Source organism: Notolepis coatsorum, assembly GCF_963971535.1.
Source record: "Notolepis coatsorum genome assembly, chromosome: 12".
Taxonomy (NCBI): domain Eukaryota; kingdom Metazoa; phylum Chordata; class Actinopteri; order Aulopiformes; family Paralepididae; genus Notolepis; species Notolepis coatsorum.
In genome coordinates this window covers 37,225,163-37,240,093 of record NC_140176.1, presented here as the reverse complement: position 1 = coordinate 37,240,093, position 14,931 = coordinate 37,225,163, and the positions used below count along the sequence as shown (strand labels likewise).

General features: G+C 42.7%; 1 protein-coding gene across 1 annotated transcript in view; it reads right to left on the bottom strand.

Annotated features, from left to right (window-relative positions):
• Positions 1-10,167, bottom strand: part of ppp1r16a (protein phosphatase 1, regulatory subunit 16A) — a 31,945-nt gene extending 21,778 nt beyond the window's left edge. Inside the window, exons 1-2 of the mRNA XM_084325724.1 lie at positions 9,805-10,167; positions 4,239-4,309 (exon numbers count right to left, since the gene is read on the bottom strand). Coding sequence (XP_084181850.1) covers positions 4,239-4,309; positions 9,805-10,045 — 312 coding nt within the window. The 5' untranslated portion in view covers positions 10,046-10,167. The remainder of the gene's footprint in view (positions 1-4,238; positions 4,310-9,804) is intronic.
• Positions 10,168-14,931: the final 4,764 nt, after the last annotated feature.

Sequence of the window (14,931 nt, the reverse complement as noted above, 5' to 3'; positions counted from 1 at the left end):
CATTTATTGTATGTAGTATTAGTATGTATATCAGCGTTCTTGCCAGTTTCAACAAGTTCAATTTAAGACTTTAATACTTTTTAAGACCCGCGGGAACCCTGTATAGTCAGGTCCATAAATATTTAGACATAATTCTCACAATTCTGGCTCTCTTTTTGGACCACAATGGACGTGAAATGAAACATCTGTAATCAGTAAAAAGGGAGAGGCACATACTGTATAGAAACTGTTGTAATTCCTACACAGTTCACCTGATTTGGATGTAAATAGCCTCATATTAAAACTGAAGCATTTGAAGCACATCTTGATTGTCTCATTTCAAGTCCATTGTGGTGGTGTACAGAGCCAGAATGATGACAATTGTGTTGATAATATTTATGGACCTGACTGTATGTGGTTTTTCCCGTTGTTGCTGTTGTGGTTTTGTCTCTTTTCATTCCTTTTTGTTGTTGCTGTAGAATAGGGGGTATTTAAGTATACAAAATAGCAGTAGATATCGTGTGGCATCAAGAAGTTGATGCATTATCATCTTAAAAATACAGCAAAAATACAGCAAGAATTAGAGGATACATTTCCAAACAGGACTAATTCAAACTATTTCATGCCTTCTTTTACAGTAATAGTCTACTGTAATAGTCCAGATCTCCCCATAAAGCTACAGCTCGTTCAGAATGCTGCTGTTAAAAGTTCTAACAAACATTAAGAAAGCTGTGTGTCATAGAATGGATTTCAAAATTCCTGTTACTATAAATCACTTAATGGTTTAGGGCCAAAATACATCTCTGACTTCCACCCTATGAACCCTCTAGACTCTACGTCACCAGGGACTGGTCTGCTAACCGTTCCTAGGGCTTTAAAAAGAACACGGCGAAGCGGCACTCAGTCATTACGGTGATTACGCTGCACATAGTTGGAGCAAACTCCCAGAAGATCTGAGATCTGCCCCCGACTCCGGGAAACACTTCAAATGTCCGTCGCTCTGAGTAGCGACGTGGGAATACGGCGATGTGTTCGTGTAAGCGGCCTTCAGATAAGTGCAGGCCCAGACAAAACAACGGCAAACAGTACTTAGTGTGCTCACAACCGTGACTGCACACAACATAAACACACACGCTGCACAAAAGGCCACCTCCTATCTGCTGCTGTGGGGAGGGTGAAACTGTGCAAGTCCTTGTACCAGTATCCTATATGTTGCAAATCTGCCTGTGTATGGTTACGGTACGTGCATAGTGCCGACATGCTGAAGTAATGTTACTTGGTGTAGCGCGAGAGACTGAGCGCCAGCTCCTGTGTATGTATTACCGTAATGACCCTAATATAATATAAGACACAAATGACACTCTGAAAAAGAGGGTTCATCTTATATCGGAGCCCTAGAGAGAGAGGTGTTGTGGAAAATAAACTGTTACTTTTGGAGCGATATTGGATTTATTTGAAGTGCTGTATATACCATATATATAATTATTATTTGTATATATATGTAATTATTCTATATACCTACTTATACACCTGCATATAACTCTGTATGATAGCATGTACAATAATGCTGTATACTATATATATATATATTTATTCTTACCGTATATATATATCTTCATATACGGTCATAAGAAAGGGGGTAGGACCATTTAAGTGTATACTTCTTCCTACTCCTTTTTGGACGTGGAATATTTATTATTTATTTCAGTTTATGCTTTATGTTTACTGTTAATTTGATTGGTTATTCTTTTGTATGTGTTTCTTTTCTTATTATTTGTGAGATGTTCAAAATAAAATCTATTCTATTCTACATACACCACTAAATTAATTACAGTGAGTAATACTAATATATTTTATATCCAGTTTAACCACCTGTACATTGTATAATACTATTGCTCTTTACTGTTACATTTGCACTCTGGTTGGATGCCAAACTTCCTTTCGTTGTACTGTACTTGTGCTGTATGATGACAATACATTTAATTGAATCTAATATTTAGCCACTTTCCCGGTAAAATAGCATAGTTTGGCGTCAATGGGTTCCTTGCAGTCTCAAGATTCATATGATATTTTTACGATCATGGTGATCAATGAGTTTAATTGAAATAATATTTTCCCACTTTGAAACATAAATTATGGTAGAAATAGGCCTACCATGCTACCGTTTAATAATACAAAAAAAAAAAGATTAATAGATTTTTGGTGCATTTCTATCTAATGTAAATAGGACAATTTGATATTTTCACTCAGCCATAATTGAACCCATCCTAAATAATTAAGAACAGTGGGAAGCCACAGCGCAGCACCCGGGGACCAGCTCCAGTTGTAATCCAGTACATTGGCCGAGAGCAAATACGAGTATCAGAAGCCAGATCGACTGATCTGACCGACTTTTAGGAAACTGCGAAATCCATCAGTATGATCAGAAAAGCTAAATCTGATGATTAATTGTCCTCTCTTGTAAGCTGCAATGGAGATGCAACCAGCTTTTGGGAAATCATGAAATCTCTAAAGAAAAAGAAAACTACCACCATCTCTACCTTCTCAGAATGGAAAATAATTGTAATTTAACAAAAATGTGCAAAGCTTTTAGACATCACTTCATATCCTCTGCCCATTTATTTCGACCGTCTGCTGATATGGTTCCAGTTATACTCCTAGTTTTGTAACAGAAGTCTTGTCAAATTCCTCTAACCACACCACTGGCAACAGAAATAAATGTAGACCTGTAAGTTACAGTGAAGTCTATAATACACTAGTCAAAGGGATGTTGTGCTGCACACGTCATATTTTAACAGATCTTCTTCCATAGGATTGGATGAGCTTTCTGTTGACTGGTTTTATGATTATCTCTCAGGGAGAAGTCAAGCTGTTGTTGGTGATGGTATCAAATCAAGCTTAAATACTTACAAATGCAATGAACTACAGACAAATTATAATATTCTATCAGAATATTTTAAATGTTGTTTGTAATTGTTTCCTTTAATCTACCAGTTTGTTTGTTGACATTTGACTGCTGTATGGTCCAATGTGACTTCTCCTGTATGGTCCAATGTGACTTCTGTATGGTCCAATGTGACTTCTGTATGGTCCAATGTGACTGCTGTATGGTCCAATGTGACTGCTGTATGGTCCAATGTGACTGCTGTATGGTCCAATGTGACTGCTGTATGGTCCAATGTGACTTCTCCTGTATGGTCCAATGTGACTGGACTGCTGTATGGTCCAATGTGACTGCTGTATGGTCCAATGTGACTGCTGTATGGTCCAATGTGACTGCTGTATGGTCCAATGTGACTGCTGTATGGTCCAATGTGACTTCTGTATGGTCCAATGTGTGCATGTTGTATGTACACAGGTCTCTCTTGAAGAAGAGATCTCGATCTCAATGAGACCACCTGTCTCATTTTTAGAAAGATTTAGAACAATCTTTTAGAAATAAATGTAGTTAGTAGGGCTGGATGGCATGGTCTAAAATGTATATCACGATATAATTTGAAGCATAGACGGTAACGGTATATTCATTTATCTTAAAATGTTATAAAGAAACGAATAGCCAATAAATGTGATGTTATCTTTGAACCTCTGTTGTCAAGCCTCGTCAATATAACCCACCCCCCCTTTCATCACTAATGGAACTCGTGCCGCGGAGTCACGTTAGAACGTTAGTTAGCGGCTAACATTAGCTTGTTGCTGCGCTAAAGCAAGTCTCCTCTCAGCCTCCTTAGCCAAATGGAAATGCCAAAACTATATGGCAAGGTGTGTGAGCAAGTGGAGAAAAACTCCGTACAATTAAACACTATGCAACGACCACTGCAAACGGCGAGTGAATCATCAAGTAACGTTAACGTTGTTGGCGGTGGTGATGCAGCCATGCTTGCTAGCTAGTAGGTTAGTTGTCTTTGGTAATAAACAGACATGACTGCTTGCATCGGTTCACATGCCGGAAAGAGAACGATTTATTTGGCGCTCTTACATTTATATGAAACGTGAACGTAACATACGTAAACATGCATATGACATCACACAGCGTGAGTATGCAAATGAGATCAACACTCAACAAACGTCATTGCTACTTTAGAGCTGCTCTAGTCTACCAGTCACAAGGTATAGTAAAAATTCATACCGGTACTTTGTATACCGTTTATACCGTCCACCCCTAGTAGTTCGCATACATGTGTTTGTATGGTGGTGTGGGAGGAAACCACATGAACACGAGGAGAACATGCTAACTCCACACAGACAGGCGTTTCATGTACCTGATGCAGGGCAGTGAGTCCGTCCTCGTTGAACAGGTCTGGGCTGACTCCACTGTTCAGAAGCTCCCTCACTGCAAGACAAACACACAGATTCTTTTATAATTATACTATTGACTATATTCCATCTCTCGCTCACATTCTGTCATTCTGTCACATTCTGTCATGCATAAATCTTGCACCTCCAATGCAATGTCATACGCCTCATTAACTCTGCCTCTCTTTGTTAACTACAACAAGCACATGGAGATTCCTCATTAACTCCTCTCTGTGTTGAATACAACTTGCTGCTTTTATAAAGCCTCAAATGACGGCTTACAATATTTCATAAAAGCAAAGTGTTTCGTTTGTCTAAGATTTAAAAAGGTTTAAACTTTATAGCACTGACAATTCTCTATAGTATTTTTAGTTTTACCTGTGTTTGATAAGACACCCAGTCAGCAGCAGTGTCCCGACCCATATACAAACATGTCTTAATAAAACGTGCTTAATTAAGCCAAATTCTGCCTTTGTCTCTATTAACTACATATTAATATTTATATAATTGTTTGCTTTATAGACGAAGGTTGCAACATAATTATGTAATGTAATGTCGTTGGCTGTGTAACGGAGAGCAGCCGCCCAGGCAGCGCAGCTCCCGACTCATTATTTATTAATTTAATTAATTAATCCAATCCACTTTATTTATAGAGCACATTTAAAAACAACAAAGTTGACCAAAGTACTGTACAAGTCCCACAACATAAGATACAAAAAAAATAATAATAAAAAAATTATTATTTTTTATTTTATTTTTATTTTTTATCTCGAAGCTTCGAATGAATCCATTATTATCCAAAGCGCCTCAAGTTATGACTCACATTCACACACCGACAATGGAGGCGACCGTGCAAGGTTCCAACCTGCTCATCGGGAGCAGTTACAGGGTTAAGTGTCTTGCTCAAGGACGCTTCGACACACCGCACAGCCAGAATCGAACCGGGAACCTTCTGATTACCAGACAACCGTTCTACCTCCTGAGCCACTGTCGCCCCCGCGACACACGCTTGTGCGTGTGTGTATGTATGTATGTATGTGTGTGTGTGTAGAAAGCAGCCAATCTAAATAATTTGCTGCTATAATTAGCTTTAATCCCATGACAAACAATGAAGCCATTGAAAACGAATGCTTGGTCCGATAAGCTTTAAAAAGTGTGACGTATCGGTCATGAAATATGCATGAATCACTTCCTGTGGAACTTGGGGTTTGTAGAAGCACCATACTGTTGGGTCGCTAGTAGTTCAGCTTCAGCCCAGGGCCAACCCCAAGGTTTCAGTGATACATCACTGAAATACCACATACCGTAGGTCTACACTACAGCTTACAGAGCCTACAGCTCTATACTCCAGGCTATGTTGCCCATACTGTACAAACCCTGTTTCCTATACTCAATTTATACTGCCTTCACTGTCTACAACTGCCTTGTAATCATAACTACCTACCTCAAACTAGGCTATAGTCTACCCATATAACACTGTATGATAACCATGTACAATAATACTGTTTATTACATGGCGTTTTAACATTCGCCAAAATGCTTGATTGTGATTGGTCAATAGCGCTCGGTTGCCCCTAACAGCGATCAATTATTTCTCAAAATAAAAAACATGTTAAAAAAAAGAAAATCTCGATAATTGACAGCTGCTATGGGCAACGCACAATAATGACCACTGTTAGGGGCAACAGAGCTATTGACCAATCACAATCAAGCATTTTGATCGCAGTCACGAAAGCTATAACCTCGTTCCCAGCTTTATCTCGCACAGCTGCACTGCATCAGGTGCAATCACGTCCACACCTGCCGATGACAGAGGAGCAACAGAACAACTGCGTCTGCATTTGATCTCATCTTGTCGATGGTGTAAAATGAATTACGTATATTGTTAATAAGTTAGCCCTGTAATAAACGGGATAATGTATAGGCGCAGCCAAGCTATACATTATCCCTTACATATATATATATATATATATATATATGCACCTGTATATAGGGATGGGTATCGTTAGGATTTTATCGATATCATACTACTACTCTTATCGATACTGCTTAACGGTTCGGTACTTTATCGGTTCTTTTTGATTATTTTGCTAATTCTTTTTTTTTAAATGTATTACTACCAGAGTGTGTTTATACCTGTGTTTATATGTGTTTATACTTGTACATAATATTGTAACATATATTAGTTACATATTAGCATATTTACTCAGTAGTACTCATTTATATTTATTACATTTTAATCACTTATATGTTGTATATTATTTTTTTTCTTTTCTTTTTTTGATTATCTTTTCCCCCCTCCTTTTTCCGATTTTTCTCCCATCCCACTGTTAGTTGTTATGCCAATTCCCAACCCCCTTCCTGGTTGTTTTTTGCGCACCCCCCCCCCCCCCCCCCCCCCCCCCCCCTACTGTTGGTCCGAGAGGCCGGAGACTGTCACATGCTTTCCTCTGACGCATGTGCAGCCAGCCGGCAGCCAGCCTGGCCGCGCAGATTCTCACTGGGAGAGTGTAACGTGTGGGAGGCCGCACTATCTCTCTCCAGATCCTACCCTCGCTGAGCAGGCGCCCCGACCGAACTGTGGGGGTAGCTGTCCACAACGCCCAGGACCCACCCGCCAGCTTTCCCCACCCCCTAATACTGCCAATTGTATTAGTGTGAACGGCCAGCCAAGCTGGTGACAACACCGGGAGCTGGATTCGAACATGCGAACCCAGCGTCTCCAGCGTTGGTGACGAACGCAATCTCCGCTACGCCACCTGACCGCCCCCATGTTGTATATTCTTATTGCACTTTACTGTTACATTTGCACTCATGCCAACTTATTTTCAATCTACTGAAAATAGAAGGAACTACTCAACCTCTAATGTATTTAACTGTGAATGAACACAACCCTCTAACTTACCATCTTTAGATAATAAAGTACTCAACCTCTACTGTCTTTAACTATGAATGAACACAACACTCTAACTTACCATCTTTAGATAATAAAGTACTCAGCCTCTACTGTCTTTAACTATGAATGAACACAAGACTCTAACTTACCATCTTTAGATAATAAAGTACTCAGCCTCTACTGTCTTTAACTATGAATGAACACAAGACTAACTTATCATCTTTAGATAATAAGGTTTGAAAACATTGGGTCTCATTCCCGAACGGATTTACGACAAGACATTTTATCTCAGGCTGATTTGCGACATATTAGGCTGGTAGAGATTCCCCAGACTTTCCTGAGACTGGATTCGGCCGTGGCTGAGTGCTGAGAGCACACTTATGATTGATTGATTGATTGAAAATGTTATTAACAGATTGCAGAATGGGTACAATACAGTACAGCTCAATTCACACAATTGTTAAGGGGATGCAGACCAGAGACCAAGGTCTCCTTGGAATTAATAATTAATCATAATTTCAATAAATATGACAATATTTGTACAATAAGAAATTACCCATTTGATGTCGAAAAAAAATAATAATATGGATTCATCTGATCACAGGGCAGCTGGATTAACCATATCTGAACCAGCTATTTTGGACAAATGTATAATTACTTTAATTACTCAGATATTCAGACACAATTATGCAATTATTGTGAAATGATTGAAAATAATTATTTAATGCCTTCTGTGGCATTTGTATTTCTTATTTGTTAGATATCCGTTTATTGATTAATTATACATTTGAAAGAATGCAGGTTATAGCCAACATGCAATATATGATTGGTACAATGGACAGACATTTGTTTTATATAGCTATAACCTGCATTCTTTCAAATATATCATTAATCAATAGAACAGATATTGGTAGCCTATGTGTCTAATGAATGAACAGTAGGCTTATATTATTCTAATTACTTAGTATTTACTTAGGATTTAGTACAGTAAGTACAGTACACATATTAAGGCCGCCAGAGTCGGGCAGCGGACTGGTGGACTGTACTACTATATGCAGCGCAGTATCTGCAATCTCCTAATAAAACAAGTCATTAGAATAATATAAGCCTACTGCGTTCATTCATTACGCACGTAGACTATACAGTACTGCGAGCGTGGTGTGTGTGGGGGGGGGGGGGGGGGGGGGGGTGCGCGCGCTGCGGCAGGTGGTCACGAGTAGTAGCCTGTATTGTGTATATATGATGACAAATTGACAATACATTAATCTAATCTCATTTTGATCTGTCGCAAAGCACTTCCGCCACCATTTTTACACGGCTGCATCGCATCAGTTGCATTTAATGAGCTGGACAGGCGTGTCTAAACTCTTGCCTTTTTTCGATTTCATTTGCACACAGCACAGAGCCTGCCTTATAAGGAGCTCTGGAGGCGTTGTTTTGTATGCAAATGAGAAATGACCTAGACGGGAACGCACGTTCATGTTTCTGAACGGTGAGATTCCTCAATGCCGGCATCACAGCTGTGATCTTTTGAGCCACTTAAGACATCTTCCCCACGCGTTGGGGCATCAGAGTGAACTTGTCGTAGATTCTGTCTCAGTCAGTTCCAAGATGGTTGCCCTAAGAGAAGTCTTTGGAAAATATTGGGGAATGAGACCCATTGTTCCTCTGAAAACTTAAGACTTATACGGTTCTTCGTCTGAGGTACTCACGGATAACTCTTGTCCTGCTTCCAGATTCTTAAAATGGAAATGCTCATCTTTTCTTTGCATTACAGCTTTCCCTTGCGGTCAGGTACCGTATGTGTGTGTATATTATGATTTCAGTGCAGTGTACCTTGTCTGAATGTGTGTGTGTGCATGTGTGAGCGCACGCATGTACTGTATGTTTTTGGGATGTGTGTGAATATTGCTTCATAATTGTTTACACTGTTTCTTTTTATCATACATGTATTTTTATGTTCCGATTTTATTGCCATTGCCTATATTTATGTCTTTCTTCTATTACCCTGCCCATACCTGTACCTCCCTTCCCCCCTCCCCCATGCTGATATGATGCCCGAATTTCCCCAAGGGGAGCAATAAAGGAATATCTTATCTTAACTTTCAAATAAGGGATGTGTACAATCTCAAACGTTGCCCTCTTTTCTTTCTCTCCTCCAATCACAACTGTTGCTTTCCTCAGAGGACCAATAAAAGAGGACAGAGTTGGAGAGAGTTGGTCCAACAACAGTCTGCTGTGTGTGATATGTATTAGGCACAGTGTTCAGTGTTGATTCTCTTCAGAACACAAGCCCAGTTAGTTTGGTTTGTAGGCTAATCCTTTTATACGTGTGAAGCGACTACTAGCAGATCAGCTACAGATTTCAAGTGTGTTTGCGTGCGCGCGCCTGTGTGTGTTTTGGTGTGTGTTTGTGTGTGTGTGTGTGTGTGCGTGTGTTTTGGTGTGTGTGTGTGTGTGTGTGCGTGTGTTTTGGTGTGTGTGTATTTCCGTGTGTGTGTGTGTGTGTGTGTGTGTGTGTGTTTTGGTGTGTGTGTGTTTTGGTGTGTGTGTGTTTCCGTGTGTGTGTGTGTGTGTGTGTGTGTGTGTGTGTGTGTGTGTGTGTGTGTGTGTGTGTTGCCCCCGCGTGGCCTCACCCTCCTCCAGGTCGTTGCGTGCGGCCGCCTCCAGCAGGGTGATGGTGTTGGGGAACGTCACTCGCCTCGTGCGCCCCTTCTTCCTGTCCGCCTTGGAGCCGCGCGCCGTGTCCTTCTCCATCTGGGCCCAGCCCTTCAGCTGTGCGGTGCGGCGCTTCTGGGCGTGCTTCAGCCGCTCCGTGGCGCTCAGCCGCCCCACCGTGGCCATCTCGCCCAGCAGCTCGCCGTGATCCGCCGCCATACCACCCCCCACCCTCCCGACCACCGGGGGGCGCTCCTCGCCTCTTACCTCCTCCTCCTCCTCCTTTGCACTGCTTCTCCTCTTTGCGGGGATTAGAATAGGCCCGGTGGGCAGGCCGCTCCTCGCTGCCTCGCCTCTTACCTCCTCCTCCTCCTCCTCCTCCTCCTCCTCCTCCTCCTCCTCCTCCTCCTCTTCCTCTTTGTGGGGATTAGAACAGCAGGCCAGACAGCCTGATATTCAGGGTCTATACTATACTGTGGGTAAAAAAAAAGCACCAGTCTATGAAGGAGATTCTCTGAAAAGAGCTAAATCGGAATCAAAACGGTAGGAATGACGACGTCACGCGGTCAGGTGGCGAATATCTCCATGGTTTGAGGCACGGGCGGCGCTCGGAACAATATCAACATCTCTCCCGTGTCTTCCATGAGCTCTTCCTTCTGGTCCAGCCTCCAAAAAGGAAAAATAAATAACTGGGAGATGAGGAGATTACTTCATCTGCCGCCGGGGCAGGAGGAATTCCTCCAGAACAGAACCGTCCTGGGTGGTGGACTCACACAGTCTCTCTCTGTCCTCCTGACCATGTCAGCTGTGGGGCGTAGCCATCTACAGGGCCATGGTCCCTCTAGCGAGGAAGTCAAATAGAGAGGGAGAGAGAGAGAAGGGGGAATAGATAGAGAGGGAGAGAGGGGAAAGAGAGAGAGAGAGAGAGAGAGAGAGAGAGAGAGAGAGAGAGAGAGAGAGAGAGAGAGAGAGAGAGAGAGAGAGAGAGAGGAGAGAGAGAAACACCAGATAGAGACACACTAGTTGGAGGTCAGATCCAGTGAGTCATCCTCCGAGGCTTTGTCCTGGCGTTCTCGACCGAGACTGAGATCCAGCTGGGAGATCTCGGCCTCCATGCTGAATTATGTGGAGGAGTGCGGGCACGCGGCCCGACTGCAGACTCTGGAGCCAGGAATAACTAGGCCGCGCATTCTCAAGACCGGAGAGGAAACGCTATTCCGTACCATAAAGGAACCGCGGCCTCGCGTGGCGCGATCCTGGATTATGTGCACGTGAGAACACGGCGCTCTGCAGGCCACGGCGCCGTGACGGCGTTCACCATCCACTCTTCTGGAAGGGGGTGTGGGATCTACTTTCAGGGCCTGTAACTTGTCGTTATGTCACTGTGGTTTTCGGCGAGTCTTCAGAGGAAGAGCGCCAGGATTCACTCCTCAATCTTCGACAATATACACCTCTGTTTGCACCTGGAGAGAGAGAGAGAGAGAGAGAGATGGGGGAGGGGGAGGTAGTGAGAGAGAGAGAAAAGAGAGAGTGATAGAGAGAGAGAGAAAGAATACGCAAGTGCTATGTTACAGTATAATGTACACACGTTGCTCTGCTAATCCTGTTATCTTTAACCCAGGAGTTCCTTCCCCCCCTACGCCCACCTCTCCTGGAGGACACCTGAGACGCTTGGGACACTTTTCATTAATGATTGACAGACTTTCGCAGTGCGGCAGACTTTTTCTTTTTTTACCGCCGTCAGCAAACGGTGCTCAGAGGCCAAGGATCAAAACAGGAAGACGTCGTAGATGGAGAGGCCCAGCCTGTTGCCACCACGCTTCGGTACAAAGTTCTAACCCCCGTGCACGTCAGTCAGCAGGGCCTCGCTCACCCCCCCCCCCCCCCCCCCCCCTCCCTCCCTCCCTCCCTCCCTCCCTCCCTCCCTCCCTCCAGCCAGGTTACACGGCTCGCGCGCTTGTCTCTCCGCATGCACCTCATCCATTATTTAGGGCCGGGCCCGTGGGCGCCGAGAGGGAGGTCAGCTGGAGGCACTCGGGAGAGAGAGAGAGAGAGACGGGAGGAGCGTAGAGGCGGCAGGAGCCGGGCGTCACCACGCAGCTCCACACACCGCCCACCGAGGGAGGGAGGGAGGGAGGGAGGGAGGGAGGGAGGGAGGGAGGGAGGGAGGGAGGGAGGGAGGGAGAAGGGCGGGTGGCACTCGAGCGACACGGCCTCCGCCGTAAATCAGCCGACCCGGACGAGAGCGATGAGGGCGAGTCGTGACAGCCAGGTCACCTCTCTCACTCTTCCTCTTTTAGGAGATGTCACGCTGCTGGCCGGCGGCGGAGGGGATGAGAGCCAGCTGGGAAAATGTGTTCACGTTACGGAGAGAGATTAGTCCGACCTTTCGGGTTTCATATGAGACACGCAGGCCTGTCTTCAGATTACTTTACTAATCCTAATCTATGTTTGTATACTATTATGTTAGATTACTGATTATACCTACCTACTGCTTTCACTGTCTACAACTGCCCTAACACTGTAATCATAATAATCCTAACTACCTACCTCATACTATAGTATAGTCTACCCATATTACTCTGTATGATAGCATGTACAATAGTGCTGTATATATACCGTATATATTTTGTATGCATATAGTGTTTCCCACAGGATTTTGTGAGACTGTGGTGGGTGAACCTCTGGCCCTCTATTTAAAGTTAAATGCATCAATCTGGTGCACTTTGAGAGCAAAATAAAGAGGCTAGATCTATGATGAACTTTGTGCTCAAAACACAAAATCGACTAGAGCAGTGCTTCCCAATCCTCTCCTCGAAGCACCCCAGCCGTTCAATGTATTTGTTAAATTCCCCCACCAGCACACCTGATTCAACTTAACTAGCCCTTTATTAGTTGAATCAGGTGTGCTGGTGGTGGAATTTAACAAATACATGGAACGGCTGGGGTGCCTCGAGGAGAGGTTTGGGAGCCACTTGAAGGATTTGGGGTGCTTTTTCAATGTATGTGATGTATAGATTGGGGGGAGATGATCACAGCTAAGACGGTGAGATCGAAATGTAATGTGCATGGAAGCAGGAGACGGTGGTTCAGTAGAGCAGGGTGATTGTTGTGAGGCACACTGCCAGCGAGAGAATGTTTGTTGACATTCCTGGTAAGAACATCTGAGATAAGAGCGAGTGTCTCCCAGAGCAGGAGGGAGAGAGGTTCATCTTAATGAAACGTGAAATGTGTGTAAAGGTTATTAACGCAGTTGTCATGACAACACGGCACATGACAACCAGAAAGGGGTGGGCTATCGTTGCTACGGCGAGGATCTATAAGTCGAACGGTGTTTCCGGGTGTAAGGCAGACTAGAATCTGACCAAGAGCGAGTAGGACTGAGATCACACAGAAGACGCTCTCTCCTCCCATCACAGAGAGGGGGGGGGGGAAGAATGCCACATCATCACTAGCTTCGGCTAACGCGAGGAGGGTTAGGCTAAAGACCAGGCCTGAACACTATTGAACTGAATAACAAGAGGACGATAGACGAACACACCGAAAGATCATTAGAATAGACTCTTCAAGGACGATACAATTTGATAACATCTGATAAGATCTGATTATGAGGTTCTGTTTATAGCAATAAAACAACGCTTTTCCTCATAAGGTATTTCACGGTGTCGAAGTGTCGAATTCTTACGGAGGTGGAGAATTAGTATGGTTTATGGATTGCACTAACGGGGGAGATAAGGATCTTATCTGCCAGTATAGGAGACGTCAGGACCATTAAAATGACACAACGCAGAGGAATTGGATGGAGAGCCAAAACAGACGAAGATGTGATACTGGCCAGTTTGATCAGGATCTTACACACTGGACTAGAGCGTACATTTGAGCCATCAAAGAAATGAAGCAAAAGTGGTTACCTGTGTTGAACTGGTTTATTTTTTAGAAAATAAAAATATATACTGGATTACTATTACGACTACTACCACTGCCAATACTACTGATACATCCCTATTGGCAAACTTTATATTTAAAAAAAAGATAAAAAAAATATATATATATTAGATTTTTTTTGGTTCATTATAAAACTGTGGCGGGACTAATTAGGCCGCCACAGTCTAGGTAATTAATGGGAAACAAGAGTGTCTGAATATACCTGCAGATAATCCTTCTATACCTACTTATACACCTGCATATAACCCATATAACTCTGTATGATAGCATGTACAATAATGCTGTATATATCGTATATATATATTTTACCATATATATATACACATCTATCCACATCCGTACCTGCATATAATCCTTTTTACATATCTGTAGATACTATCTATTCTGTACATATCCCTTACCTACTCTTACTAGTTACACAGCTGGCCAGTATGACTTACTACCATAGTGTCTTTATAACTGTATCACTGTACATTCGTTGTACTGTACTTGTGCTGTATGACAATACATTTTAATCTAATCTATATATGGCAGATTCTCTCAATTCTATGTAAGAATCGTATAGCCTCTGTGGATTTACTGCCATATGATTTACTTACAATTTCTTTGGTAGGTGCATTATATTCTCTGTGCATTTAATAAATATACAGTAGATATGTGTAACTTTAACATGTAACAACTGATTATATGATCAATGTGAGAAATGTGCTGGACTTTATTTGAATAATTATTTTTATTTTTTTATGTTGGTTTTCTTCTCCTTTTAGTTTTGTATCACAATGATGTGTTGTGGAAAACAACTGTTTGAATAATGGAAAATACAATAAAAAAGTTTAAAAAAAAATTAAATAAAAAGATTCTTTGGTAGACCATATATAAATCTTGCACAATTGGTACCTTTTTACCATATGGTTTTGAACCAGGGATTGATGGTGAGCGTTTGCCTGCTGGTGCAGCAGAAAGGCCTATAGGCTGGACAGACAATGCAGCGCCTGAATGCAAGTGCCACTATTCTTTGGGGATAAAGCTGAGTAAGGCTATAATGGGCCTACAGTATATTATGTGTGTGTGCATGTTACTGTAGGCTACATAAGGGAAATATAAAAAGGTGCGCTCCACAGACAAAACCACGGTCAGATTCAACTACACCTCTTAACACG